This window comes from Mus caroli, unplaced genomic scaffold (genome assembly GCF_978045245.1).
Source record: "Mus caroli unplaced genomic scaffold, Mus_caroli_1 scaffold_2, whole genome shotgun sequence".
Classification (NCBI taxonomy): domain Eukaryota; kingdom Metazoa; phylum Chordata; class Mammalia; order Rodentia; family Muridae; genus Mus; species Mus caroli.
The window spans coordinates 110,523,887-110,550,935 of NW_028227257.1; the positions used below are offsets into that span (position 1 = coordinate 110,523,887).

Sequence of the window (27,049 nt, forward strand, 5' to 3'; positions counted from 1 at the left end):
AAAATAAACACTATCAAATATCCAAATTTTAAAGTTAAGGCTAATATTTTCACTTCACATCCATATGCACAACCATAAACATTCCATTTAAATATGTAGTGATCAAAGTCTGAATACATTATACCATGTATATATAGCATCAGAGTTCCAAACTGTAAAATTACTCAAGTTCATGAATCCTGTAACAGTATTTACTAGAGATGTAATTAGCATTTTGCTCTTCAACCACACTTACAAATGGTCGCTATTTATAATGACCGAAGCAAAAAAGGTAGCAGGCTGAGCTTGTAGCACAGCACTTTAGAGAGCAGGTGTAGAAGGGCAGGGATTTACCTGAAGAAGTCATTCTACTCTTAACAAAGTTATCTCACCATTTTGGAAATGTATATAAAAATAGCAAGCTATTCCCGCATATTTTCTTACAATGCTCCAGGCAATCTTCTGGCGTTCTGACCACGTCTGTGTGTGCACTACTCTGTCCCCCGTGTGTTAGTGCAAAGCCACTGTTTTATGTTACTTTCATGGTCTGTAACGCCATCATCAATTCAAAAAATTTTGGAACATGGGTTTGATGTTACTTTGATATTTTCTCATTCAATGTTCTGTTGTTTACTTTTACAAGTAAAAAAAATGTAATTTTATATAGCAAGCCATGGAAATCCAAAGTACCAGGAATCGCTTGATAGTACTATATATGAAATAATCATCAAATTATTCAATCACCTGGAAAAAAATCTTGGTACCAATAAAATATGTTTTTCTGTCATCTTCTTTCCCTCTTACTAAGTGGATTTTAGCTCACTCATTCCCATTCTGAATTAACCCCCCACCCACCCACCAATAAGCTGATCTTCACAGCAATGACTAAAAGCGGGAGCACGGCTCACTCCCAGGGTCAGTACCTCTGAGCCTTTCCTGTTGTAGGAAAGCACACAGAAACATCAGTGACACTGCAGGAACCCAGCACAGAGGAGCTTCTTCAGTCACCGAGGAGAGTCCCAGAACTTAATGTTCATGTGTTGGACAGATGAGCATTTCAATCTGATCATGTAAATAAAGGCTTGGTTGGTAAGGAAAGGTGGGCATGCACAGAATCAAAACTCTGCCATGTATATGTTCTTAACCCTTTTGATTTTATTGTAACATATGCTCGTCACTAACAACTCTTATTTTCATTTAGTTGAAATGGCAAATTGATTTTGTGTGTGTGTGGTGCTTAAGATGAAACTCGGGTTCTGTAAATGTTAGCCAAGTAAGCTTTCTACCACTGAGCTCTACCCTCAGCCCACACATATATATTTTTTAAGGACCTCCCCAACCACACATATGCCTTGCCCTCCCTCTGTGCGCTGCACTACACTGCACTGCACTATATTTTACAGCTAGTTCAATTATTTACCCGGGGAAAGCATTTATGAAATTCCTGAGAATGAATTAAGTTTTCAGCAAAGCCTTAAACTTTAACAGATTCCTCACAATAAGAAAAAAATTTAAAGTTCTACTATTAGACCAATTTTTTACTATACAATATTTCACATAAATCATGTTTTACATTTGTTTCTAATTACATACAGCGAAAATCTCAAATCAACACAAGGGTGACAAAGGAAACGATGCATTATGTTTAGCAGATGCAAATGAAAACACAAAAGGAGCAGGAAAACCTCAGATAAACCACATCCTCTCTGTCAGGGACAACCACTCAGGGCATTATAGGGAAAATCATTTCTCAATGATTTTTGTGGACAGTTGTGCTTTTATTATTGTGCACTTAAAAAATGACCACTAAAGAATGATTTAAATTATCTGTTGTCCGGATACTTGAGAAAACTATGATACCATTACTGTGGCTACCAAGCACCTAATTCTGGGAAGGCTGCATAATGTATGTTTTCTTTTTATCCCTCAGCAAAGACATCAATCCCCCCAAATTAAATTAAAGCTTATTGTTGATGAAAATCAATCTCAGTGAAAATGATAATATATGCAATGCTGAGGTGTGTGTCACAGCCCATTGTAGTGCGGACCCCATCTTTTATTGATGTGGTCAAACGTGTGGGAAACCCACTGTTGCTCGAGAACTCTGTACCGCTCCTCACAGATGTAGAGAGGCTTGCCTCGCCTGCAACACAAAAATAGCACAAAGCATTAATCATGAGAGCCAAACAGGCTTACCCATGCATTCCTTCTTCAACACACGATGGCAAAGATAACAGTATAATTTCATTTTATGTGTCTTGTATTTTGGATAGGAAAACTCTCAAAGCTAGAAATAACTATTTAAATTAGTGATTGTCGTACTTTGTAACATTTTAAGTTATAATTGCAAAACCAGGTGTGGCACACTGGTTTCTCCTGCTGGAGCTTCAGGAAAACACTTGGCATGTGTTCCAAGGCAGGGCTAACCTGAGGTCCCGGTCCTCTTCTCCATGAGCATCCAAGTAGACGGAACCCCAGAGGCAAAAGCGGTGGCCTCGGATGATGATAATCACTGACGCGTTGATTAAAAGGAAAATCCCTGTTCCTGCACCACAATTCTGAGAATGCTTTAAACAAACAAACAAACAAGAAAAACCAATGCACTTTAAATCAAATGGCCATTGCAGAAATCATTACTAATCTAAAACTATTGATTTTAAAATAATATTTTCTCTCTTTAAGCCTGTATCCCCAGCTCCAACAGCTCATGAATAAACGAGGAAGCGTTGAGGCGAGCATAATGTAGAAGCATTACCAGCTCATCTAGCACTAAGGCTGGCTGGCCCCCAGTGCATCAGTGAAGGCTGCTGCCCTGCATGTTAAAGGTGGGCAAAAGCGAGAAGAACTGGGATTGTACTTGAGAAAGGCTTTACTTTATTGTTAAACACAATCTGGGTTTTACCAAGCTCTGAGTGTACTGTCTAACTCACAGACTGTGAAGAGCTCAGAGTCTCACTGTGCCACACTCCCCGGAGCCGGGCTGGACGGCTCTGGTCCATCTGCTTACCAGCACACATTCACAGTAACTTTGCTGCTTGCAGCACAGGCCTTTCAGGCATACAAAAGTGCCGCAGACGAGGCAAACAGCTGGGTCTTTAGGAACCTTGGTGCAGACACTGCAGGTTTTTCTATGGTAGTACTGGAAAATAGTGTTGTAATTCTCAGGCAACTGTAACAGGTGTGGTAACTTCCATCTTGATTCTTGGATAAGCAAGGCCTAAAACATCCAAAAATAGTCATCAGCCCTATGTTGGATACTAAAGTTATATGCTCAAATTTTAAAATGATTTTATTTTAGGATGAAAAATCTACTTTCAAGAATGTGACTTATTTATTAAAAATATTTTTTCCATTTTACAAAAAACCAAACAGTCTGTTAGCAATTATTCTTTATTTCCATACAGATTTCAATTATAGCAGATGTAAAACTTTAGAGTAAACATCCTAATATATGTTTATGATTTTAAGAGAGGAAAAAAATAGTACCTCTGAACATGCATGAAAATATATCTCTAAACATGCAAAGATATTAACTAGTTAATTAAACATTTCCTGACCTGACCGGGTCTTGACCTGTCATATCTAAGTGATTCTTCAGCTTTTCTTCAGCACAAGTCAGAGCTACAGTATTGTTCCTATTTTAATGCTTTTTATGAATTCTCCCTCCTGAATATGTTATGTTCATATACTTTAGGCTGTCATGATTATTTGTATCTGTAAGTGCTAAGGGCCTAAAACCCTTTGAATAAACTCCCTGTTTCGTATGGAAAACTCAAAGCCGGCTACACTTCCTGCAGAGTGAGCTGTATTTACTACTTGCAGGAGTAAAACGGTACTGGTGATTTTTTTTCTAGATATTACTCCATTCACACTATAATTCCATATATTCATTAGCCAACGAGTTTCTGTAAAACACTTTCTAGGAATTGGGAAATTCAAAGAAAAATAAGAATTTCTGTTCTGTGAAGGCTTCATTAAAGCAACAGATGATAAACAGACACTAAGCTCAGCGGCACTTGGGATTCAGAGCTCACCACACGGGAGGCCCTGGGTTGACTCTTGCCCATATAAACACAGCAATGCTTAAAGAGAGTGACGCAGCAGCAGAGTTGGAGGAGGTACGGCTGTAAGGAAGACTGATTAGCAGACACTTTTGCTGGAAGAGGCAAAGCCTCAAAAAGCATAGATTCAAGAGAAGACAGTACTGCTGCTAGGGACAGAAGCAGCAGCGATAGGCATGCTTACAGGCACTTCAAAGTCTGTAGTACACTTAAACATATTTGTGTCAAATGAAGCAAGGTAGCAGATTCATGATATCACAACAATGGAAACACAAGCAAGACGTGACATGTCTTGACTGCCAAGACAGAACCTCAATGAGACACAGCAGGAACATGTTCCATGAGAACTAGAACATGCAATGATTTTATCTAAGATCAGAAGTCACCTGCATCTGGTCACCAAGGCTATGGATTCCTCTCAAATGACTCTTGAAGTAGCTACTTTCTGACTTCTATAATCAGAAAGTAGTGTGGAGTCTCTTCACCTCTGAACAACCTGGTGATTTACCGTCTTACTTTACTAAAGGGTCAACAGAAGGACCCTGCGAAATAGCGATGCCATCACATCACTTCGGCTCTCAGGAACAGAAACGATGGCAATGCAGTGGCCTGCTGCCTACCTCCACTCTCAGTTACTGGTCACTATAAACCCTTTACCAACCAAGCTGGCAATACAAACCCACATTTAAATGTTACAGACATAATCTTTTAGTGTTCATTATCAAATACTTTTAAACATGAGACAATTTTACAACTAAGAATACTATTTATTAACTTTAATTTTTTTTTATTTTCCAACATCACTATGATGGTTGCTTAAATGATTTAATTAAAATCTACAGACTTAAGCCAAAAGTAACAGCTAGTACACTTTTTTAAGTGACATATTTCTGCTTTCTTTACTACTTATGACTTGACTCAACTATTATTTCAACTTTATCAGTTTAAAACCTGCTGCCACCAATGACTTAGATTTGACTTCTTCCATTAGTCCCCTACCTAGAAGCACATTGCCCCCCACTTTTCTCCATACCTTTCCTTGCTCTGCGTGTCTCTCCGTAAATGATGTTATCTCAAAACACCACTGAGTTATAATGTCAAATGCTGCAACTGGCCAGTCCAGACATGAGGCACTGATGAACGGGTGATCTGTTTGGTAAAGAGTTGGCAGAAGTCCCAGGCAGCTGGCAAGGACGGAAAATTCTTCTTCTTCCTTTTAGATGTGAAACAGAAAATGTCAAGATATTTTAGCTGTCACACTCCCCAGTGACTGTGGGCAGTGGGAAACCAGGAGAGCTGAGAACAAGTGACGGGAGCACGGGTGACAGAAGGAGAGGCTCCTTCTTTACCCAAGCATCCTCCAAATACTTAACTCCTAAACGGCCCAACGGGTGCTTCCTTTAGGCAGCTGTCACATACCTGATGAATAGTTGACAGGCAGTAGCAACTCTATAAATGCTCTTTAGACAACAAAAGAGCTATTTTGGATTTAGGAAGCATACGCACTGATCTGGGTGTGGTAGGCAGCCCTGTAACCTAGGAATATGAAAGTTCAAGTTTGAAGAAAGACTTTGAAGGCAGCATGGAGTATCAACAATCAGACTATGTCTCAATAACCAAGCACTGGTTGAGTGATAGGGTGCTTGAAGGCCCTGCATCCCAAAAAATAGGGCTGTGGTGGACTCCTTGCCAGTGTACATAGAGAACAAGAAAAATCATAGAATTCACAGAAAGAAGAGCTAAATAATTTTCTTGGGCTCTCAATACACATGAAACAAAAGAAAATTTTAAAGTGAGGTGATGGTGTGTAGTGTGCCTTTTTAAAATCCATAGAATGATCTGTCCGATCTGAAGCTCTGTTCACTAATAAAATTACTAGAGAAACTAGAATGAATAACTCATATTTATTTGTTTTTCTCTCCTTCTGAAACAGGCTCACATTATGTCACCCTGGCTGGCCTGGATTCTCTAAACCAGACTGACTTCAAAAATTTTATTTTCTTTCTGAGACAATACCTCATATACTCAGGCTCATCTCACATCCCCTAAACAGATATGACCATAAACTTTTGGTCTTCTTGCCTCTACCTCCTAAGAACTGGGACTGATCACAAGGCTCTGTGTATGCTAGGCAAGAATTCTCTAACTGAGCCATACCACCAGTCCCCTTAAGCTTTCTTTTAAAGATGTTAGTCTTGTAAACACATATATAGATCTTTCAGACAATCATGACTATATTGGAGGCTAGTGGATCTCTTTTCCTTATTTGGGGGATCAATTTTCTTCTTCACTCAAAAAATAAACCAACCCTTCCATACTTTGAAAATGTTTCAACTCCTGAATATGCATATACATGTATAGATACACATAAATATCATGCTTAAAGTTTAATAACATCTTATAACTCTAAGTAGATAGTAATGGTCAACAAATACATAGTAACCTTGAGGCACTTGATAAAAACCAAAGCTATCTAATTGCTAAATATCACATTCAATAACTCAAGACAGAAGGAACAGAAAAGCTATTTTAATCTAATATAATTCAGGTTTCCAAGGCCATAAATACGGTGAGTTGTATTTCTACATCAAATTTCTTGAGTTAGCCGTTCAAGTCAGGACCAAGTCAATGCATACACATACTTCAGTCTTCTGCCCTGTCTCTCTCTTGCCTGTTTTTTTGATTCACAGCTCTATGAACTAAATCAAACCTGCAGTAATTCAGTCATCCAACTTTTAACACAATTATCTAAAAAAGCAAACATTTATTTCTATAAAAACCTAAATCCTACCACATGGTCTAACAGCCACCCTTCTGAGCAATGCACCTTTTAAATGAGTATTAAAAGCATGTGACTCCAGTGATACAAGTATCCAACAGAATGAACACCAACCATTCTTACTCAAGCATTTGGCCTGAATTTACACTAACCTGATCTAAAAACTGCTCAACCACCCCAAACTAGCAATGTTATCAGGAAAAAAAAAGGGGGGGGGGTGCTAGTAACATAAAATAGGTAATATTCAGGACATCTAGTCCTCTGAGGAAAACCAGAATATCCTCATAGCACAGTCTGCATAGGAAGAGACAGAAGGAGTCGCCTATGCGTCAGTATGATTTGGAAATTAGCCTACTGTAACACCAAGGCCAAATTATACCTGGCAACTGGGTAAATCTTCCCCAAAGAGGTGGTGCTGAAGAAGGCTGCCGATCCTGAGGAAAGGTAAGCAGAAATCCTGTATGTATCTTTCCATGGACTCAGGAGACCAAGCAATAGGACTGACCTAAAGTTAAAACAGAAAAGTGAAGAGTTCAAGCTACAACAGACGCAGCTTTCCAAACGTTCACTCCTCGTGGTAGTAAGACCTGAGTTAACAGACGTACCATCGCACACTCCTGAGCGCCTTCTTCATAATATAACTTCCCTTTAGACAGCTCACTTATAACAAAGCTCAACAGCACTTCGTAACACTTTTCTGCATCACATGTATTCTGGGAAAAATTAAAATATTAATTTTACACAGGGTCCTGAGAAATTACAAAAGAAACCTCACTGGAAATAATATTGTTTAAGTAGTAAAATTGTAATTGAATTATATCTCAAACACACGAATTTCATTTCTTCTAAATTCAGATTAACTCTGGAATCACAATTGAGTAAAATTTATTCAAATTTTATTAACAAAATTATTCTAGTTATGTCTTTAAAAGACATAACGTAGTACATATATATTTATTTGTAGAATGATATATGTTGTGTAATTTTTATGTAAACTGCACACACACACACACACACACACACACACACACCTTCCACTGCTGAGAACTCATCCTAAGTAGTCGCCTGACCTAGGGAAGGGTCACTGACTCAGAAATATTTTACAGGCAACAAACACAACAAATTTGAACCATATGAGAAATGTTTGCAAAGAGTCAAGTAAAAGTGTGTATAAACAGCCTCCTGACAGTGGCATAAGTCATTTCATATGAAGTTTAAAAAAAAAAAAAAAGGGCCATAATGTTTACAGATTCCCTAAAGATTCTTTTTTAAGTTTACTGTAAAAATGTAACTGTGATAAAATGTGTGATATCATACAATATATAAACAATCACATTAAATAATGTCCTATAAATGAAGCTTAATAACAATAACCACTTCTATTTTTATAAGAAAAAGTTATAAAAATTTTCAATAAGATCTTTATATCAGAGAATTGTATCTCTTACTATTATATTAAAAATAGTAAAAATAAAGTATGATAATAATGTATATATCAGAAGAAATATTTTTCTATGATATCATTCTACTCATTAACTATACTTTTCAATATAAAGAATAACTGAATAAATACCAGGAAGTATAGATTTGTCCTGAACTCTTACTGTCCCCTCTCATCTCCCACTTCCCTACCATCTACATCAAGGGATCAAACCCACAGCTTAGGCCTGCGAGACAAGCATTCTTGCTGAGCCACACCTCCAGTGCCACCCTAAACAGTGGCAGCATCCCTAGCTGGCCCACAGATGTGTTACTTGATGATGCTTGCTCGTTGATGCTCAGTGTGTCATCCATGTTGCTGTATCCTTTTCCCTAGACTGTGAACCCCAAAATGTCCACCACACTGTCTTGTTTCCACAAATTCTTCTTCAAAATGAAACTCTAGCAACAAGTATTTTCTAGCTATGAATGGAATTTATCTAGATAATTTTGGAGCTTCTGGCTTTGGAACTTGATTGAACATGCTTTTTTTTAATAATCAAATTCTTATTTAAAATTTTCCTTCTGCTTTCTACTGTGCCCATTCATGTACATTGTGTTCTAATTCTAAACTAATGAGAACATGGATTCTAAAATCAAGAGCTGACAAACTAGGGAAGAGGTAGCAAAAGCCAATGGATTAAACAAAGAATGAAGTCAGAATCCACAGGCACAGGACAGAAGGGACAACGCAGTGGTTATGAGCTGTTGCTGCTCTTACAGAGGACTGCATTCAGTTCCCAGCACACCCAGAGGGCATCTCACAACCACCAGTAACTCTAGCTCTAGGGAATCTGGCACCTTCTTCTGCCCTCGTTAGCTGCCATTCAGACAAGCGCGCGCATGCACGCACGCACACGCACACGCACACACACCAGTGATGTACAAGGTCTATCAGCATAGGTTCAAAGCTTTTGTCCTAAGCATTGCTTTGTGAACGTTAGGATAGGGGTCATGTCCTTAAAGCATATTTCAGATTCTATGGTCCTACTTTCAACAAACAACAAAAAGTATCAAAAAGTGTTTGTTTTGAGACCATCTCATGTACTCCTGGGGGCCCAGGTTCCAGGTCAGTTTGAGCCTACAATGCTTCTGCTTCCACCTTCCTTAGCTAGGAATGCTGGCAAGTCCCTAACGTACAGTCTGAACTTGCAGTTTACCTTTAAGAAGGGTGAGGCTCAGACAGTTTTCCATTCTTTGTCTAAAGATGTAACGTCTGTCTTCAAAAGCAGACTGGCATACTAAGTACAGTCTGATGGGCACCTGGCACATCTGCTATTTAAGCCACAATGCACTTTGATGACTATGTTAAATTCCAGTGCGTGGACTGTGATTTGGGAGTGAACTGCTAGAACAGTGATGGTCAGAGTCAATACGTTTCATGCACATGGGTGGAGTTAGTTCTTTTGAACCAAGAGATACAATTTGAACTGGAACATTTTTAAAATAACTTCTCTTAAGTTTAAAGGTTACTACAAAGTCAGGACAAAACTATTAAATTTTATGGAGGCCAAATTTAGAGATATTTTCTGTATCTAACAGTGTATAACAGTGCAGTATCCTGGTTACTTTTATGTCAACTTAACAAAAGCTCAAGTCATTCAAGAGGAGGAGACCTTAATTGAGAAAATGCCTCCCTAAGATTGGGCTGTAGGCAAGCCTGTAGTGCATTTTCATGATTAGTGATTAATAGGGGAGGGTCCAGTTCACTGTGGGTGGGGCACCCTTGGTTGCTGGTCCTGGGTTCTATTAAAAAAAAAAAAAAAAAGGCCTCTGCCTCCAGGTCCCTTTTGGGTTTGAGTGCCAACGTTGGCTGCCTTCAGTTTACTGTGACTAAGGATAGCAAACCAAATAAAATAAAATAAACCCTTCTTTTCTAAGTTGGTCATTTCATTTTATCAAAGTTACAGTAGTCACAACTAAGACATGTAACAAAACATTTTTAATTTTTTCCCCCCATTTCCATTTAAAACCATTTTTAATTCACTTTGCCTAACAACCACTCTTGGGCTAAGCTGTGGCTCACTGGTAGAGCACCTGTCTAGCGTTCAGGAGGCTTGTACTCAAATTCCAGCACCACAAATGCAAAACAAGAAACCCATGACAAATACATACTCTCATTTGCTTCCATTCCACCTTAAATGGCCTCCCCTGACTATGAAGTGAGAGAGAATTCAGGGAAGAGATTACCTTTCTAAGAGCTCCGGCGTGTTTCCAGGCTGACCGGTCCTCTTCAGTGCCCTTAACTGAGAGCGCTGCCAGGGCCTGTGTGTACAGCAGGGTGAAGAGGACTTTCACAATGCAGGTGAAATGCTCTGCAACGGCAAAGACAGCACCGGCTGTTTGCAATGCACATATTTTGAACCAAAATCTACTCCACATACCTATACCTTTCCCTGCATGTGCACTTTTTTCAGCATTTGTGTGGTTGATAGAATGAAACCATACTGTACTGTTCTACTGTTCTTACTGCTGCTACGACCAAATATGTGACATAAACAACTTAGGGGAGGGAAGAGCTGCTTTTGCTCCTCGCTTCAGCTGTAGCATGGTGACAAGAGGGCAGATGCTGGGACTGGCTCTCAGCTGCTGCCCCCTTCTTCCCTTTACCCATTGGCACACCCTATGAGATGTGTCAGTGACAGTGTCTTCTACAAGTGTGTTTTCTTGTGACCTGGTAGAGCAGGACTGTGATCCCAGCTACTTAGGAGCTTTGAGGCAAAGGATTGCAAGTTCAAAGCCTGCTCTGCCTGTAGACTGAGCCCAAGGCCAGTCTGAAAAATCAAAAATATTCCTAATTCTACAACTGCTTTTCATAGTGTGACTTGCCTCATTCTTGCCCACTTAACAGACTATTTCCTAAATATGACCACTATACATTTCACATAATTTGCACAAATCAATACTTTGGTAAATATCAAAACAGTAAAATGTTATTAAAATCTGTTTGAATCAAATTTCCTCTTAAATATTTAGGCAGAGCTCAATTAATCCAAAAGGTTTAAATCTCTCTCTCTCTCTCTCTCTCTCTCTCTCTCTCTCTCTCTCTCTCTCTCTCTCTCATTCTTTCTCTCACAATGAAAATTTAAAAATGTGTTTTATTTTATGTATGAGTACACTGTGGCTATCTTCAGACACACCAGAAGAGGGCACTGGATCTCATTACAGATGGTTGTGAGCCACCATGTGGATGCTGGAATTGAACTCAGGACCTCTCTCTGGAAGAGCAGTTGGTGCTCTTAACTGCTGAGCCATCTCTCCAGCCCTTAAAAATGTATTTTGACCAAAGTAGACAATGACTTCACAACTCAGTTCTAAACCAACTTTGCTTATTAAATCTGTTCATAAAATCATGATATTAAGGAATGATTTAAGGGTCATTAAGTAACATAAAATTTTATACAGATTTTTTCCCTCAATCTAGTCTAATCCATTAATTTAACCATGAAAATCCAAATTTCTTTCTTTCTTTCTTTTCTTTTATTTTCTTTCTTTCTTTCTTTTTTTTTGAAAATCAAAATTTCTTAACTTGTTTTAGAACACAACTTTAGGATTTGTTCCTACTGAATAAGAATCTGTAGGATCAAATGTCTCAGCACACTGATATCCCTCCTGTCTTTGGGCAAGCGCTAAAGCCAACCGTCCTTTCTGAACACGACTCCACAGCTACATGCACAGTCAGGCACAGTCCTGTGCTACTAACTGAAGTATAACTCCCTCTACACAGCAAGTATCTTCTCTTTTAGGTTCTCAGGTTTATATGATGAAACTATCCCTATAAGGGAAATATATATTGAATTACTTAAAATATAAGACAAAGCAGCTTTCTATAGGTTAAAATATACCATACTGTGTATTATCTGACTACATCAGCAATAAGCCACGGTGAGCCTTAGGACCTGTTCCCCTAAACTAACCAAAATTTTCCTCCCTACACATATACATATTACAGAACTTAAAATTTATTTTGCAAAGAGGCTGAATTAGGTTCTTTGACAACTTTAGGTTTTAAAGTCTATAAAATAAATGGATAAATCCATAGCTATAGTCAATCACACAAAAACAATACTAAAAATACCTAAACTATGTTCAAAGGAGAATATGGTGAGTGCCTACTGATAATCACTCCTTTTGTGTTGATTAAATTTTTCTGGAACCTAGTAAAGATGATGATGTATTAAAATGTAAAATAACTGTAAAGATGTCTAAGCAGCACACTGTATGCTATGTGAATATTGTAATTAAAATATTAAATCAAGCCAAGCGTTGGTGGCATGTGTGTTTAATCCCAGCACTTGCAAGACAGAGGCAGGTAAATCTCTGAGTTAGAGGCCAACCTGGTCTACAGGTTGAGTGAGTTCCAGGACAGCCAGGGCTACACAGAGAAACTATATATATATCTTGCAAAAACGCAAACAGAAACAACAACAAAAATTAAATCAAAATTCAGAGTTGCTATGAATGTGATTTGGATATTAATGACATCTTACTATTTACCAAATATAATTTACTTGAAATATTATAATTTGTCTGTACTTAAAATAAATGGTCACTTCCTACCCCTAGATTGATTTTATTAAATTATTGTATTAAAACTGAAATATACACATTTACAATGTTTTCCACGGGGAACATTTTACACCAACATTACACTGTAACTTACAACAGCAAAACAGGGCTAGGATAGTGGAGCACACCATCGATCCTAGTACTCAAGAGGCAGAAGCAGGGGGAGCTCTGTGAGTTCCAAGCCAATCTGATCTATACAGAAAATTCCAGATTACGTAGAACTATATAATGATACCCTACCTCAATACAAAATAAAGCAATAAATCAGTTTTTCAAAACAAAAGAAAGTTTATTAGGTGACAAAATATTTTAAATGCTTTAAGGTAAAACCTATACAAACTATGGAGCAATACTTAAAATGTTGCTAATTTAATGTTAAAGTTGTTCATCTAATGTTATAACTAAGTGTTCATCTAATGTTCATCTAAGTGTTATAATGCTAACACTAATTTAAAATGATAGGATATCGCATTTTTAATAGAATTGTAATTACCTACTGTGTACATGTAGATTTGGAGGCGATATTAAAGGTGACACTTTGCTCTGTTTTTCAAATTTTCTTTTACATTAATACTTTATTTTTTTTTTAAACAACAATATTTAAGGTACTTTCCTCAAGCATTTTACATCTCGTTGATAAATAAACTGACGATTTTAAAAAACACCTTTATTTCTCTCTTACCTTCCTGGCTGTGATTAAAATATACTACTAATAAAATACTATTTTTCATTAAAAAATTTTTTTTCTTTCTTTCTTTTTTTTTTTTTAGGAGAAAGATTTTACTTGATTTACAGTTTGAGGAAGAGTCCCTCCCAGCAAGAAAGCAGGCACACAGGGCATCCTGTCCCATTAGTCTGTAAGGAAGGAGCAGTGGGAGAGGACTGGAGGGACACAACAGCAGTGCACAGCTGGCTTCCTCTTCTAGATTCAGTTAGGGGTCCCAGTCTATGCACGGCTGGCCCCGCCACATCTAAGGTTGGTCTATCATTCTCACAATCATTCTGTCAGCCTGGATGTCCTATTTGTCCCTAGAATCTCTAAAATATTCCAAAAGTAATCTGAGGGCCTGAATTAAAGACCTACCTTTACGTAAGGGTTGTGGCATCATTAAGATCTGGATGAGCAGAAGGGATGTCACATCATGATAAAGGATTGGAACTTCTGGCTGCTGGTCTTCATTCCCCACCCTAAAGAAAAGTGGCATGGTCACAGTCTAGAGCACTGCATATCTTTCTAATTCATTTCACATCTAACATGTATGTCTACAAAACAGAAACAAAGACAAGGGAGGAATCTTTGCAGAAGTGCTTGGTGGCCATATTTTGCTTTACTGATACTGTAATTATTTTAGTAGTGCATACATTTCTTTTGTCTTAACTTGAAAACTATGTAAGAACTTTATTAAACCTTACTAAAGTTAAATACCTGCACTACATTAACATGACACTGAGTCTTTTGGATCACGGAAATTACAGAAACTAAGGAAGGTATTGAGTATAACACAAGAAAACAAGTCAGATAAGGCAGCTCATAGATCTAGTCACAACCAGCTCAAGATAAACAAATGCTCACCTTATGAAGAAGCACAGGCACAGATCCGAAACCTGGACTGGTTAATATTCTCACTAAAACTTGTTAAGATTTTATTGCTGACACAAATTCTAACAAAAGCCTTATCATTTGGATTTTTAACACAGGATAATCAAAGAAGAATTTCTCACACACCACAAAAGGTATCAAAGCTAGAGATGGGCAGCACTATGAAAATACGGACCTCAAGCATGGCTCACACGAAAAGAGCACATGCACGCCTGCCTGCCTGCCTGCCTGCCTGCCTGCCTGAAACTGAACTCAGAATCTCATACATTTTATATATCTAACAAGCACTCTATCACCAAGTACAGTCTTAATATTAGAAAGTTAATTATTTTTATTATACATTCAAATTTTCATGTCAATCAAAGTAAATCTCAAGCTTCCAAAACTGGCTAAGTTCTGAAACTATATTTCTGACCAGGCTTGAGCCATATCGTTTAAGCCTGTCATTAGGCTCTACTCCCCAGCAAAGAAATCAGTAAATGCTGGTACCTATTATGTGCCAGGCACTGGACAAACAGCTGGATGAGTTGATTCCTGCTTCTGTGACTCTTATGACTACTGATGAAAGATCGCTCTTTAAATTTCACCATTCCCTAAAATACTTCTCATATACTGTACTTATAGTCCTCTCTGAGGCCAAGGCTCCCATCATTGCATGTCTCTGATTTCTATGCTCCTAGCCCCTTATTTTCTAAGACCAAAACTGGGAAGGGAAGGAGGAGCACCATTTAAGTGTCAAAATCCCTCATGCGAATAATTTTCCATATGATCAATAATAATTTCTTAATTACAAAGTTTACTACATTTAGGACATTCTAAATTCTCATCTCATTGACCCTTGACTTTAGATATACTTGAATACAACTACCTGGAAATATTTTTATCTTTATCTGCTACTGCAGATGGAAATAAATTCCAAGTTATATATACATGTGTATATGTATGTATATATATATATATATATGTGTGTGTGTGTTTATATATTTGTGTATATGAATATATAATATACATATAAAATACTATATGTGTCTATGCATATATAATATTATACCTTATGTATATAATTCCATGAGAAATCTCCAAGAAGAAAATAGAGATAAATACTACAAAAATCTTAAGGCTGGGAACAGACTATGCCTTATGAAAGTATTTAACAGATATTGGATGGAATGGAAATTCAAAATTTATAAACAATAAAAAGATAAAGACCAAGTTCAAACTTGTGTCATAGAATTTCTTTTTTTTTAATGGTAAGCAAAGTAATTAAAGTCAAAAGGCAAATTATCCTTTGTGGAAAATTTTCTACAAGTATGAAAAAAAAAAACAGCATAAACCAGACCTTGACATTTATCTCCAAACCCAACCGTGACAAAATAAAATTCTGTATCTTAAATCATAAATAATTATTCATATACTTTAAATAATAAAATGTCAGCTAGGCAGTAGTGGCACATGCCTTTAGGCAGAGGGAGGTGGGTTTCTGAGTTTTGGGACAGCCAGAACAGCACAGTAAGATCCTTCCTCAAAAAAAAAAAAAAAAAAAAAAAGTAAGACGGGAACAGAAAAATGGACAGAGATCCTGAAAACATGATTCACAAAGAACTCACAGCCAGGCAAAACAGTGTATGCCTTGTAATCCTAGTACTGGGTTTCTGAAGCAGGAGATCTATTAGTTCAAGGACAGCCTTTACTTCAGTGAGCTACACTATCCTTTCAAAATATAAAAGAAGGGGGCTGCAGAGATAACTCAGCAGCTGGGAACACTGATTGCCCTTCTAGAGGTCCTGAGTTCAATCCCCAGCAACCACATGGTAGCTCACAACCATAAAATAAATCAATCTTAAAATAGATTTTAAATATCATATAATATATAATATACGACACACACACACACACACACACACACACACACCCCTACCTGGAGAGATGGCTCAGTAGTTAAGAGCTCTTACTGCTCTTGTGGAGGACCCAGGTTTGGTTTCCTCACCAAATTAGCTTCATTTTACAGTAGACGGTGACTGATATAGACATTAGCACCTGGTCAGGGTGCAGAGAAGACAAGACTGTGGCGTGCCCACCTCTAAACTAATCAGCTATACCTCATTCTCTCCCTAAGGTTCAGGGATCATCATGGAAACAGGAGCAGGAAGAGTGTGAGTGCCTGGTAGTAGGCATCACAGAGGCAGTATATGGTGATAGCCCCACTGTACACAAATTCAGTGGCTTTAACGCCATGTCCAAGATCTGCAGCAATCATCCCAGCATGGACAGGGACCACATCAAGTTCTGTCCCTAGATGAGGAGCTATTGGTAACTGATGGCTATGGGGCGGGAACAATCAATTCTCTTTGTCAAGGTGGCCCTGAGAAGCTACAACACACCCAGTGGGTGCACAGCATGTACACCCTGCACATACAGGCACCATCAGGGGTCTCAGTGAGTTGGGAGGGAAAATGGTAGTGAGCCTAGAGGAAAAACTGAAGTAGGGAGGAGGAGAGGTACAACTGATTAAAAAGAACTACATCTTGTATAAAGTTTCCAAACAAGAAAAAAGATTGTTTCTATCTCAGCACTTTTAAGTAGCAATTTAAAACTAAACTCTAAAAGTAGACTGGTCGGGTGGGGGGGGGATAGCAAAATCCACCCATGTAAAGAAATCTAGTGGTACATGCTTGTAATCCCAGACCTGGAGAGGCATAGAAGACCAGCAAGCCCGAGGCCAATGAGAGACCTTGTCTCTAATAAAACAAAGCCCACACGGAAGGTACCGAGGAATAATACCTGAGTTTCTTCTCTGGTCTCCACATGCACTTTGCTACTGTGTAAAGGTAAATGGTAAGATATTTACAGCTATAGAGAGAACTAAAATAAAATTCTGTGTTGACCTATACTATACTCTATAATAAATCCCAAACAGGTTAAACTGAAAACCCTTACTGTAAAAAGTAAAACCATGCAGGTGCTGGAAGAAACTGTGAGTCAACTGCTTCGTGAGGACAGAGTGGGGCAAAGTTCACTGACCCAAAAGGAATAACTAGTAAATTGCTAATTTTAAAACTTGAACAACAACAACAAAAATCAGGTAAACAGACATCTGAGAATCTGGTGGGATATATTTTCAACTCATTCCACAGGGACCAGGCTCGATACTATACAAGCATGGCTGGAAATGAGAAAACTGACCTCCTAGTCTTTACAACTAGTTAATAGGTAAGAGGATCACAATAAGTAGTCCATGTGGGTGGAAGACAAATGTACCTAAATTTACCTGATTGTTTTTACTTAGAAAATGTTCATGTAGCAAAACACACACGAAGAAAGGTCAGTTGTTAAATAGTGGGGAGAACTAAAGTGAAGCATACATCATGATGATGAGACAGTAAAACAAACCTTCAAAGTTATTTTAAAACGTTTTCCTGTTTCTTTTTTTACGATATACTCCTAATGACACATGTTCTAAGAGCAAAGGGAATGTCTGATATAGTGATTATACTTGATAGGCTCTAGGATCACGGAGGAGACAGCCCTGTGGATGTGCCTCTGAGGGAGTTTCTAGTTTGGGTCCCATGAGCTGGGAAGACCCACCTTCAATGTGCATGGCACCAACCCATAGTACCAGACATAATAAAAAGGAGAAAGGAGATACTAACAGTATCTGTCTGCGCATGAGCTACCTCCTGCTCCTGCCACTCCCACAGGACAAGCTATGCCCTTAAACTACAAGGGAAATAAACCTTCAAGTTACTTTTGTCCAGCAACTTACTTGTTTATGCCAATGAAGTAATTAGTGTATCTTTAGCAGTTAATAGTGATATTTGAAGTCAACAAATAGTTATGCAAATGAGTAATTACATTAATATAAATAAAGGTTTTTAAGAACATAACAAAATGTTATAACTTAAAAGCTTTGCAATGTTACAATGTGCCTGAATTAGAAATACCAGTAAGAACTCAAGATCTTTAATCCTTAAAAAAGAAAAAATGAAAAGAGAGGGCTGGAGAGACGGCTCAATAGTTATGAACACTGGCCTTTCTTCCAGAGGACCCAGGCTGGCTCCCAGCACCTGCATCAGGCAGCACACTCCCCTCCCCTAACTCTGGCTGCAGGGAATCTGATGCCCTCTTCTGACCTCCATGAGTACACACACACAGCATGCATCCACTCAAACCCACATAAAGAAAGAAAGTAAATCTTACAAAGAAAGAAGGATGGATAGGTAGGTGGGTAGGTGGATGGATGGACAGGCAGGCAGGCAGCTAGGCGGTTAAGCAGGCAGGGATGGCCTACAAACAATGAGGCCCCTTAAGACTCAGACCATGATTTCTAAGTATTATTAGAGAATTACACAGAGAAGGGGCAATTACAGAACTAAAGTGAACTGTGTTCAAACCAGGAAACAAAGATCTTATGAAATACTATATGCAACATGTCAAATGTGTACCAGCCAACCTAGAAGGATTCTCTGTGAGCTAGAAGAGTGTGAGCTAAAAAGAATGACCAGAATGAAATGAAACACATTACATATGTAAAATATTAACATTATAAAATAACCAAGCAAGTGGAACTTACTGGTAATCAATGACAGTTGCCAGAGCACTAACTCATTACTTTCAAAGTTTATAAACTGGGAAAGAATCAAACATTCATCCTACCAATCTCTCTCTCATATATATATATATATATATATATATATATATGAGCCAACAAACAGTCTGTGTAAGAAAGTTCTTTATAGAAACCATCCGGCTAACCCGATGAGCAGATTCTTCTCTGTTACTATTTGATGGAAGCAAATGAGATGAAAGACAGGGACCACCAGCGGTCTACAGACCATCAGACGAAGAGCAATGAGGATCTTACAAGGAAGCGTGAAAGGCTAAGTGAAGCCACTGACCAAACTGTGACATAAAGTAGCAACCAGTCGCTACCTACTTCTAAGTTGAGTGCTTCACTTGCATAAAAAGCCAATAGGATTCTTCACTTCTCAGAAACTTCTGTATGACTTTTAAAGAGGATTATGGTGAATTGTTTTAAGTGTTATTGTACACTTAATGTTTCAAGGAGAAATATATTCATATACAAATTTAATACCATTTTTAAATTTAACAACTATCTTTCTAAAAAGGATTTTAACTGTTTTAATGCTTTCAATAATACTTACTGTGAATTCATATCTTCCACTAACTGGGTGAGTTTTTTCCATGGATTATACTCAGAATCAATGGTATAAAGCCGCATGTGCAAGGCTAATACATGGAACAGCTGATCTAAATGAATTGGGGGAAAAAACACTAATGAGAAAGTTGATACAATTCTTCCAGAACAAAATGTTCTCAAACGTTCAAGTAACTTTCTTCTAATAGTTTTATTAAAGAAATATGATCCTTTTAATTTGATCAGTCATTATAATGAATCAAGTTTACCCCGTGTCTTATGTGGGTTTTTCTTGCTGTGACAAAATCACTTTGGAGAGGCAAGGGTTTATCTTACAGCTCTCAGCTAACACCCCATCAGTGAGAAGAGTCAAGGCAGGAACCTGGAAGCAGCAAGTGAAGCAGAAGCCATGGAGGGGCACTGCTTACTGGCTTGCTCATGGCTTGCTCAGCCTGCATTCATATGCCATCCAGAACCACTTCTCCAGGGGTGCCACTGCCCCAATGAGTTGAGCCCTCCGAAATCAAACACTAATCAAGAAAATGCCTACAGAGTTGCCTATAGGTCAACCTTATAAAGAAATCTTCTCAATTAAGACCCCCTCTAATAATAATATCCCAGATATGTCTAAGCTTGTGTCAAGTTGACCAAAGCCAACCAGCAAACCAAGACTGGCCACCATAAGCTACAACCACTTCATTCCCATCTACAGTGCTCTAACCATAACTCCCATGATTCCTAATAAAATCTAAACATGTCCTTATGCTCAGCCTTCACTCACAAGTGGTCTGTTTTCCTCATCTGCTATAGACAGACCTGTTTCACCTTCATTTCATGCTGCAGTTATACTAGTTTGTACTTCTTAGTATTGTAGCCATTTCCTAACTCTACCTTCAACTCCCTACCTGGACAAGACATCCCTAGCAGTTCAAATAAAAGTGAACTTCTTCTGTGGAGAATTTCTCTCTCCAGGTTTTCATTCTTTGAACAATTAAACTATTTTAAGCTGTCTATACATTTTAAATTGCTGCATACACAGACATAAGTTTAATATAGATCATGAATTATATCTACATTAGGTTAGAACTTCCCAAATCAAACTGTCAGAACTAGAGGCTACCTTAGCTTTTTTAACTACAGTATAAGCTAGTTTTGTGTTCCACTTGTTGTTGTTTGTAGTGCTGGGCCTGGAACATGCCAGGGAAGTGCTCCACCACTGAGCTAGACTCCTAGTGTCCAGTTTTAATCTTGGTGAAATCACAGAATCCCTTGAGATGTTAACTGCGGCCTCTCAGCTACAGTAACAAGCAGGAAGTCTCAGATCGAGGTACAGAAGACGGCTTATTTTCCTGCCAAGAGATAATGTCTCTCACATGGTGCTCTGATACTAATAACTACACAATATATATCTTCCAATGACTTCAACAATTTCTACTTCTGCCAAAGAAAAACCTGAAAATCTTCTTTAATGTCACCAGAATCTGTGGAGTTTCATAACTGCTTTCCAATCATTTTAATAAAGAAGTAAACAGTATAATCATTAACAAAAACTTTCTCTTAATAAAAAGTTATACCTTACTTTTTACATTTGCTTGGTCCTACATCTATTGAAGTCATATTGATATGAAGTTCTTCTTTGTCTAATTTGCAACAGAATCTTTCTCATTATCTTTCAAAGCCTTGTTATTATCCATGAAAGCTTCACTGGTTCCATCCAGAAATGATCCCCACCCTTAAAACTCCTCTAACAATAGTCATGGGCGACAACCCATCTTACAATCATGGCCAAGAACCAGTCTCACATGCTGCACACAGTGCCCTGCATCTGGCAGAACTGGTGGCTAAGGAGAGCTCGAGGTCTGACTTAGGAATCAGGAGCAGCACTGCACAGAAGCTGCTACAGATGCCTGCAGATCTGCTCATCGGGACCAAGAGAAATCAGTGGTGAGAGAGAAACTGGAAGCCAAAGAACTTGAGAAAAAGCCACTAGAATTGTATTTATAGTATCAAGATTATGGATAAATTCACGAACTCCAAGCCTCTGAATAAACGTAAATGTCTCAGAAGGAAAATGTGCCCCGGAGCCCCTTTACTGGAAACCTTCTAAGCAACGCTTTCTGTACTCGAACCAAACCATTGTAACTTAGGAATCTGTACTGTGTACTAATTCAGACATAGGATAAACTACACCTTCTTCATCTTAACAGCTGCCCATTTAAAACATATTATTACACCACAGAGTACACATAAAGTTTAAATGCATACATTAGAGGTCACTACACACTCAGTAAATAAACAGCTTCTCGAATCTTGTATTCTAGAAATCAAGTGGTATCCCAAAATAAAATACCCAAATCTATTATAAACATTTAAAAAATTATAAATAACTTTATCAAAATTTCATGTTTGTATTTTTATGGTAAAAAAAAATTTAAGGTATTTTGCTTTTAAATCAACCCTAATACATATCTTTTCAAAATTATATATATAATTTTTTATTTACATATAGTTTAAATTTATATATAGTATTTTTAAAGGTTGATATGCATTTCTACTAGATATTATTAAGTAACATGTAAAATTTCTTTCAAAAACTTGAATTTTTTTATTCCTGAGAATAATGCATTTATGTAAATCTGATCAATTAGACATTTATATTGCTGACCAATCACAATATAGAAAATGCTAAATACCTACATTTTTTTCCTAAGGGTAGTAGCATTTTGAGCACACTGACCAATCACAAAACAGAAAAGGCTAAATGTTCACATTGTTTTTCTAAGAATAGTAGCATTTTGAGCATCTATTACTTTGAAAACTGAACTTATATGAACAGAATTTGAAGGAAAACAAAACACTGAATGACCACGTTGCCTAACAGGCTTTCAAAACTGGCACAAATAGAAATCTTCTAAAGCCTAGCCCTGTTCAGTACTTACTCAAACAAGATCTTTTCCCCGCTGTGCTTGCACCACCTGAGCAGAGACTGCCTCCTCTATGAATCAGTTCCAGTTCCAGATTGGTTCTGTAAGCAAAGCATTCAAATCTATCTCGGTTATAAGCTAGGGAGACTGTTTTTATTGACATACTTCAATCAAGGTGGAAGATAAACTCTTCAACTTTATTACTTGCAAAATCACAATTTATGCAGCATTAATGTTTTTTCTTATACTTAGTAATTAAAAAGTAACAATTTATCCATCTCTCATAGATGTTTAAATTTAAACCTGTAAAAGAAGTACACATACAACTATGTAATTGTTGCAAAGTCTCAGTCACTTGCAAACTAAAAATTGGGCCTTAACAACAACAAAAATTCCCTGCAACATACTTTATAAGCCTATATATAAATTTAATGAAAAATATGTACTTCAACTGTCATCCAACAGATAGATAACCACTGTCACTAAAAAAGGCAAACTGATTTTTCTAATAAGGGAACAGTTTTCATTCATTGGACATTAGATGGTATCCGGAAATTAGTATTGTGAAACAAAACCACCAACACTTAAGTGACTATGACCAACACATAATCAATCATGGTCTCTTTTATAGATTTCTACAATTTCAGTTTTATTAAAACTATTGTATAATTATTGATAGTGATAAAGATCAGTACTGCTTACAAACGTCTGAAATTACAAGGCATTCAGCATTTATTAGCTTACCAAATAGCAACTATGAGTAAACTGATGTTTCAAAAAGCAAACCTATATAAAACCGAAATGCTCAGAGTAACAATAGAATAATTTTACTAAAATAAAAAATAAAATTTGAGTTATACTTCGACTGTGCTGTACTTCAACCATCACCTTAAATATTTATTTTCAAACAAAACTGAGTTAACTAGTTTATATTCAAAGTATGCTGATGAAACACCCGCCCACCTTCACCCCCACCTTAAAGAGAGGTGAGACTCCCAGCTTATTCTCTGCTGCGATTCAAGAAAAGACTACACCCTATTTTATTTAAAAACAAAACATTTAACTGGTTTCGGCTATATTTTAAGATGATGTTTCACATATAACATACAAACTTTAAAATATTACTATTCCTTAGTCTGTACATTTGCTACCCATTTCTAACAGAATGGTTTCATCTTCTTCTTGGGGTGGGGAAGATGCACTTTAACATGAATAAGGTTCCTGCTCAGAGCTCCATCTGGCTGCTGCTGATAAGGGCATCTGTGTGACAAGGGACTTTTCCACCCTTCGGGCGATTTGCAATGCTCACTGAACTTCTAAAAACCTACCAGCAAGGAAGCAGGGACAAGGATTTCATATTAGTGGACAGAAAGCGAGCGCGGAGACCAGCATGTGTTCCTTCATCAAGGGAATATAAATGAGATCAATATATTTTGTTTTCACAAATCTTCTGATGCCTAATCTGTAGAAAAAAATTAATGGCTATATTCTCTTATAAAAACTATGATTTCCTAGACAGCACTTTTTTAAAGTACCAACCAAATACACAAACAAATCTTACAAATCTATGTCACAACCAGAATGCCAACTCTCATCTCACTGTATTCATAAAAATGTCACTGAATTATAACAATTCTGTTTATTGGATCACCAAATATACTTTAAAGGATGACAAATAAGTTATTATGAATTTTATTCTAAAGAAAATAAACCTATTAAGTCTTACATTATTTTAAAATATGGCTGAAAGATACTTCTATGCAACAGTTCTACTTCATCTTATAAAACCATACAAAAAGTTAATACATAATATTTAAAATTTAAAAAAAAAAATCAATGTCAGAGACCCTAACCATCAACATTGCATTGTTTCATTTCCACCCAAACTTTAAAACTCACTAGACTAAGCCATCCAGGTGGATGTGTATCCCCTATTACATTCCACTGTTGAAAAATCACAGCAGTATGTTTTTCTTTCCTGGATGGATAATACAAAAATAAGCATAATTTGGAAGTGAAGTTTTTATGCTTTTAATTCTTGAAGAAAAGTAGATCATAACTTCTACCAGAAACATACCCAGTGAATTTGGCAACAGAGAAAACCTCTACATTTCAAAGAATGACAAGACTGCAGAAAGCTATCACTGTGGACTTAGATACAGCAGCATTAAAAAGTCTTTTAACTATACACATCAGCCCTTTATCCATATCAAAGTTTGTGCTCTTGCTATGTTCCCCTTCTTACTGTTATTTTTAGGGCAATAATCTGAAAAACAAATGTGCAGGCATACATATTCACATACATAGCCAAAAAAAAAAGTGTGTGTGCACGTGTGTATACACACACACACACACAGAAAATCAATTCAAACTGGAACAATAGAAAGTGCAAAGATTTTAGAGAATATATCTGAGGCCTTGAGAGAATATATCTAGAGGTCTAGAGAATATATCTAGCCACTTCATTGTCTGAGCAAGTTTCTCTGTTGGGTTGAGAGCCTAAAATGAAGACACAGCTCTTCTAGGAATCCTTTCTGAGAGAGAAAATAGATATTTCATATACTTTGTTTTAATTCGTTTACATTCCCTTTTGAATGTTCTATAGTATTTTACCAAAATAACATTTGTAGAACCTATTTTTTTATTCTGTTTTATATACAATGTTGCTCAAGCAACCATGTTTTAAGTATCTAAATTCCTAATGATACTTAATAATATGCTGTATTTAAAAAACAAACAAACAAACAAAAAAGAGCTATGTAAGACTGGGGAGACTCAGTGGGTATGGTGCTTGCCTTGCAAACACATCTCCTATACCTATATAGGGCCAAATAGATTTACCAGACCATCTGAAAGCCCAGCATTCAGGAACTGAAGAAATAGAATCCCAAAGCAAGGGGCTAGTCAGGTACCTAAACAGAAAGCTCCAGGTTAAGTGATTGAAAAAGAAACTCCACATCAACTGCAGGCCACACACATACACATACACACATACACACACACACACACACACACACACACACACACACGGGGCGGGGGGAGGCACACATACACACACACTAAGACATATACATACATATATACACACACATAGAAAATTAACCATTTTTATTTATTGTAGTTCATCTCCTTTTGCTGATCTTTACAATCCTTAAATGCAAAAACAAAAGAGAAAGAAACAGGGCAGGCAGATTGTTTTCAAGGGGAAAATTACCTCAAATAATAGTTTTAAATCAAAAGCAAAAAATGAAAAGGGTTCAGTGTGAGCCTGGGTCTGGTGGCTTATCCTCCCTGCAGTCCAGCTACTCAGAGGCTGAGAGGAAGGACTTGCTTATGCTCAGACCTGTGCAGGAGAGTCGGGTGCTACTTATAAAGAGCACTACCTGGCTTTACAAAGTGCTCCTCTTGTTTTCAACATAATTACTTTTAAAGATCTAAACTTACAGCCGGGCGTGGTGATGCAGAGGCAGGCGGATTTCTGAATTCGAGGCCAGCCTGGTCTACAGAGTGAGTTCCAGGACACCCAGGGCTATACAGAGAAACCCTGTCTCGAAAAACCAAAAAACCAAAAAAAAAAAAAAAAAAGATCTAAACTTACAATACAGCATATGAAGATATATATTCATTCTACTGAATACCAATCCATTCATGCTTGAGAGAGGTCTGTTCATCTGCATCTCAAATGCTCCTGTGTCTTCTCTCTACCATTTCTATGTTTCTCACAGTTACACACCTAGAGCTACAGACCAACACCTCTGTTCATGACTTAGATACCAAAGTCCTTGGTGGGAAAATCAATTACTGAAAGTCATGTTTTTCTTAGTTTCAGTAATACAATAATGAGTTAATATTAAAGGAAGCCTTCTTACCTAGTATAACCTCTTCATAGTCCATTTTTATGACTAATATTTGCAACAGAACAAAAATTTCAGAATAGCTTGAAACATATAAAGTTGGTATGGTTAATTTGAGAATTAATTTTCAAAAATACATTCCAAAAATTTCCCTTCTGTTGCTTTAAAAAGAAAAAAAACAACTTTTTTCCAAAAGGGTCCTCATATAAATCAAATTAAAAACAAAGACATGTACCCTTTCCATCAAAATACTGAGTTCTCGGGCTGGTGAGATGGCTCAGTGGGTAAGAGCACCCGACTGCTCTTCCGAAGGTCCGGTGCTCAAGTCCCAGCAACCATATGGTGGCTCACAACCATCCGTAACGAGACCTGGCGCCCTCTTCTGGAGTGTCTGAAGACAGCTGCGGTGTACTTACATATAATAAATAAATAAATCTTTAAAAAAAAAAAATACTGAGTTCTCCAGCCATCAAAAGAAATACTCTCTTCCCAAATATCAAGTCTTATGCTCCCTAAAGCACAAACAAAATTACTTACACAGCTAGGAGAAATTCAACTCAAAACTAGAGCTATGTCATAATAAAATGCCAAATATAAATATATCTTCAAGTTCTGGGAATCACAAAGAATTAAAAATGAAGTAATTTAA

The 27,049-nt window shown here is 37.3% G+C and overlaps 1 protein-coding gene across 3 annotated transcripts in view; it reads right to left on the minus strand.

Moving 5' to 3' along the window:
* Positions 1 to 1,112: 1,112 nt before the first annotated feature.
* Ubr3 (ubiquitin protein ligase E3 component n-recognin 3) overlaps positions 1,113 to 27,049 on the minus strand; it is a 131,630-nt gene continuing 105,693 nt past the window's right edge. For all 3 annotated transcript variants that reach the window (XM_085834795.1, XM_085834796.1, XM_085834797.1), the window contains 10 exons: positions 22,562 to 22,647; positions 19,630 to 19,735; positions 13,952 to 14,055; positions 10,489 to 10,613; positions 7,425 to 7,532; positions 7,199 to 7,324; positions 5,074 to 5,253; positions 2,987 to 3,196; positions 2,407 to 2,546; positions 1,113 to 2,122 (listed from right to left, as the gene is read on the minus strand). In XM_085834795.1, the coding sequence (XP_085690921.1) occupies positions 2,005 to 2,122; positions 2,407 to 2,546; positions 2,987 to 3,196; positions 5,074 to 5,253; positions 7,199 to 7,324; positions 7,425 to 7,532; positions 10,489 to 10,613; positions 13,952 to 14,055; positions 19,630 to 19,735; positions 22,562 to 22,647 (1,303 nt within the window). In that variant the 3' untranslated portion in view covers positions 1,113 to 2,004. The remainder of the gene's footprint in view (positions 2,123 to 2,406; positions 2,547 to 2,986; positions 3,197 to 5,073; positions 5,254 to 7,198; positions 7,325 to 7,424; positions 7,533 to 10,488; positions 10,614 to 13,951; positions 14,056 to 19,629; positions 19,736 to 22,561; positions 22,648 to 27,049) is intronic.